Source organism: Gopherus evgoodei, chromosome 21 (assembly GCF_007399415.2).
Source record: "Gopherus evgoodei ecotype Sinaloan lineage chromosome 21, rGopEvg1_v1.p, whole genome shotgun sequence".
NCBI lineage: Eukaryota > Metazoa > Chordata > Testudines > Testudinidae > Gopherus > Gopherus evgoodei.
The window spans coordinates 12,676,992-12,679,276 of record NC_044342.1 but is presented as its reverse complement, the minus strand read 5'-3'; the positions used below and the strand labels follow the sequence as shown (position 1 = coordinate 12,679,276).

The 2,285-nt window shown below is 42.8% G+C and overlaps 1 protein-coding gene across 1 annotated transcript; it reads right to left on the bottom strand.

Annotated features, from left to right (window-relative positions):
• Nucleotides 1-1,127: 1,127 nt before the first annotated feature.
• Nucleotides 1,128-2,054, bottom strand: LOC115637880 (olfactory receptor 287-like). The gene has a single exon (XM_030539479.1). It carries the CDS (start codon nucleotides 2,052-2,054, stop codon nucleotides 1,128-1,130), a length of 927 nt encoding a protein of 308 aa, XP_030395339.1.
• Nucleotides 2,055-2,285: the final 231 nt, after the last annotated feature.

Genomic DNA, 2,285 nt, shown 5'->3' with positions numbered 1-2,285 from the left:
TGATACAGGTTCTTATAGATTCAAAATAGTAAGTACTAGGTGATAAGGCGAGTTAGGCTTATGTTTGTTTTCTTTATTTGCAAATGTGTATTTGGCTGGAAGGAGTTCAAATGTGTATTTTGCTGAAAGGATTTTAATTTGTACTTCTATACTTAGGCTGGGATGGTGTTCCCAGTGTCTATAGTTGAAAGACCCTGTACCTATTCCATTTTAAATTTACAAAGATAATTTTTACTGTTTTTTCTTTCTTTAATTAAAAATTTCTTGTTTAAGAACCTGATTGTTTTTTTATTCTGGTGTGAGACCCCAGGAGACGGGGTCTGGATTCACCAAGGAATTGGTGGGGAGAAAGGAGGTGAGGGGGAGAGAGAGGCTAATTTCTCTCTGTGCTAGGATTACTGTCTCTCTCAGGAAGAGTCTGGGAGGGGGAGAGATAAGGAGGGGGGAAGGTGGATTTTCCTCTCTGTTTAAGATTCAAGGAGTTTGAATCACAGTGATCTTCCAGGGTAACCCAGGGAGGGGAAGCCTGGAAGAGGCAATGGTGGGGGAAAAGGTTTTCTTTCCTTGTGTTAAGATCCAGAGGGACTGTGTCTTGGGGGTCCCTGGGCAAGGTTTTGAGGGGACGGAGTGTACCAGGCACTGGAATTCCTGGTTGGTGTCAGCGCTACAAGTACTAAGCTGGTAATTGAGCTTAGAGGAATTCATGCTAAGGTTCAGAGTGGGGGGTTATACCATGACACATGTCATGACATAATGTTAAACTAATACATGGAATAATAAAGTAAATTGCAAAACAAACATCACATTTTGAAGTGGAGTTTTGATTCCCCTCCTCCACAACAAATGGTTTGAAATGGGTTTGTTTTGCAATTTCCATTTCAAAAGACATTTGGAAAATACTTGTTTCTGCTGTGATTTAGAATGAAAACAAATGTCAAAATATCAACATTTCCCACTTGATTTCCCCTCACTTCCTGCCTAAATCAATTATATCCAGGGCATTGGACTAGGGTGACCAGATGTCCAGATTTTATAGGGACAGTCCAGATTTGGGGGTCTTTTTCTTATATAGATTCCTATTACCCTCCACCCCCGTCCCGATTTTTCACACTTGTTGTCTGGTCACCCTATGTCCTACTGAATGCCTTTCTCAAGATTTCTTTAATGTCTTTGTTCCTTAACGTGTAAATGAAAGGATTAAGCAATGGTGTCATGATAGTGTTCAAGAGGGTGACAACTTTGTTCATTTCCAGCGAGTTCTGTTTGGATGGCTTGACATACAGAAAGACGGAGCAGCCGTACCATATAACCACAACGGTGAGATGGGCAGAGCAAGTGGAAAAGGCCTTTTGCCAGGCTTGGGCAGATGGGATTCTCAGGACAGTGGAGATGATGTAAATGTAGGAGACCAGGATGATGGCACAGGACCCAAGGACGACAATAAAGCAGATAGTAATATACACCATCTCAACGAGGCGTGTGTCTGTGCAGGACAGCACTATCCAAGAATCTACATCACAGAAAAAATGGTTGATGATGGTAGAGTCGCAGAAGGACAATCTGGTGATCAGAAATGCCAGCACAGAAATAGTCAAGAAGCTACTTGCCCATGATCCAAGAACCAGTTGAATGGAGAATGTGCTGTTCATGATGGAGCTATAGCGCAATGGGTGGCATATGGCCAGATAGTGATCATAGGCCATGACAGCCAGAAGTAGATATTCAGTGCAGCCAAGGGAGAAGACAAAGTACATCTGCAGGAGGCAACTGGAGAAGGAGATGGTTTTGCTTTGGGGCACTAGGAGATCAAGAGTTTTGGGAATGTACCCCGTAGTGAACCAGATGTCTAAGAAGGAGAGATTGCAGAGGAAGAAATACATCGGGGTATGCAGGTGGCTGTGAGTCCCCACTAAGGAGATGATGGTGATGTTTCCCATCAGTGTCAGGAGGTATATGAACAAGAAAAGCAGGAAGAGAGAGATCTGCACATATCGAGAGCCAGGGAACCCCAGCAGAATAAATTCCCTCACATTGGTTTGATTTCCCTTCACCATTGGGTGCTCTCCCTGTTAAAACAGAAAAACCATAAAGGTAAGACAAAGAAACACCCAGGTGACTTGGTTAATTGCAGTTCATTGTTGAAACCAAACTGAGAAGTCATGGAGAGAGAGAGAGGGAGAGAGAATATATTATATTGTTAAAGCCCAACGAGATTATACAGTCTGACCTCCTGTATCACACAGGTTGGATAATCCCATTCATCAAAGCCCAGTAGCTAATGGTTG

Coding starts and splice junctions, on each gene's coding strand:
- LOC115637880 (XM_030539479.1), bottom strand. CDS start 2,054: ATGGTGAAGGGAAATCAAACCAATGTGAGGGAATTTATTCTGCTGGGG.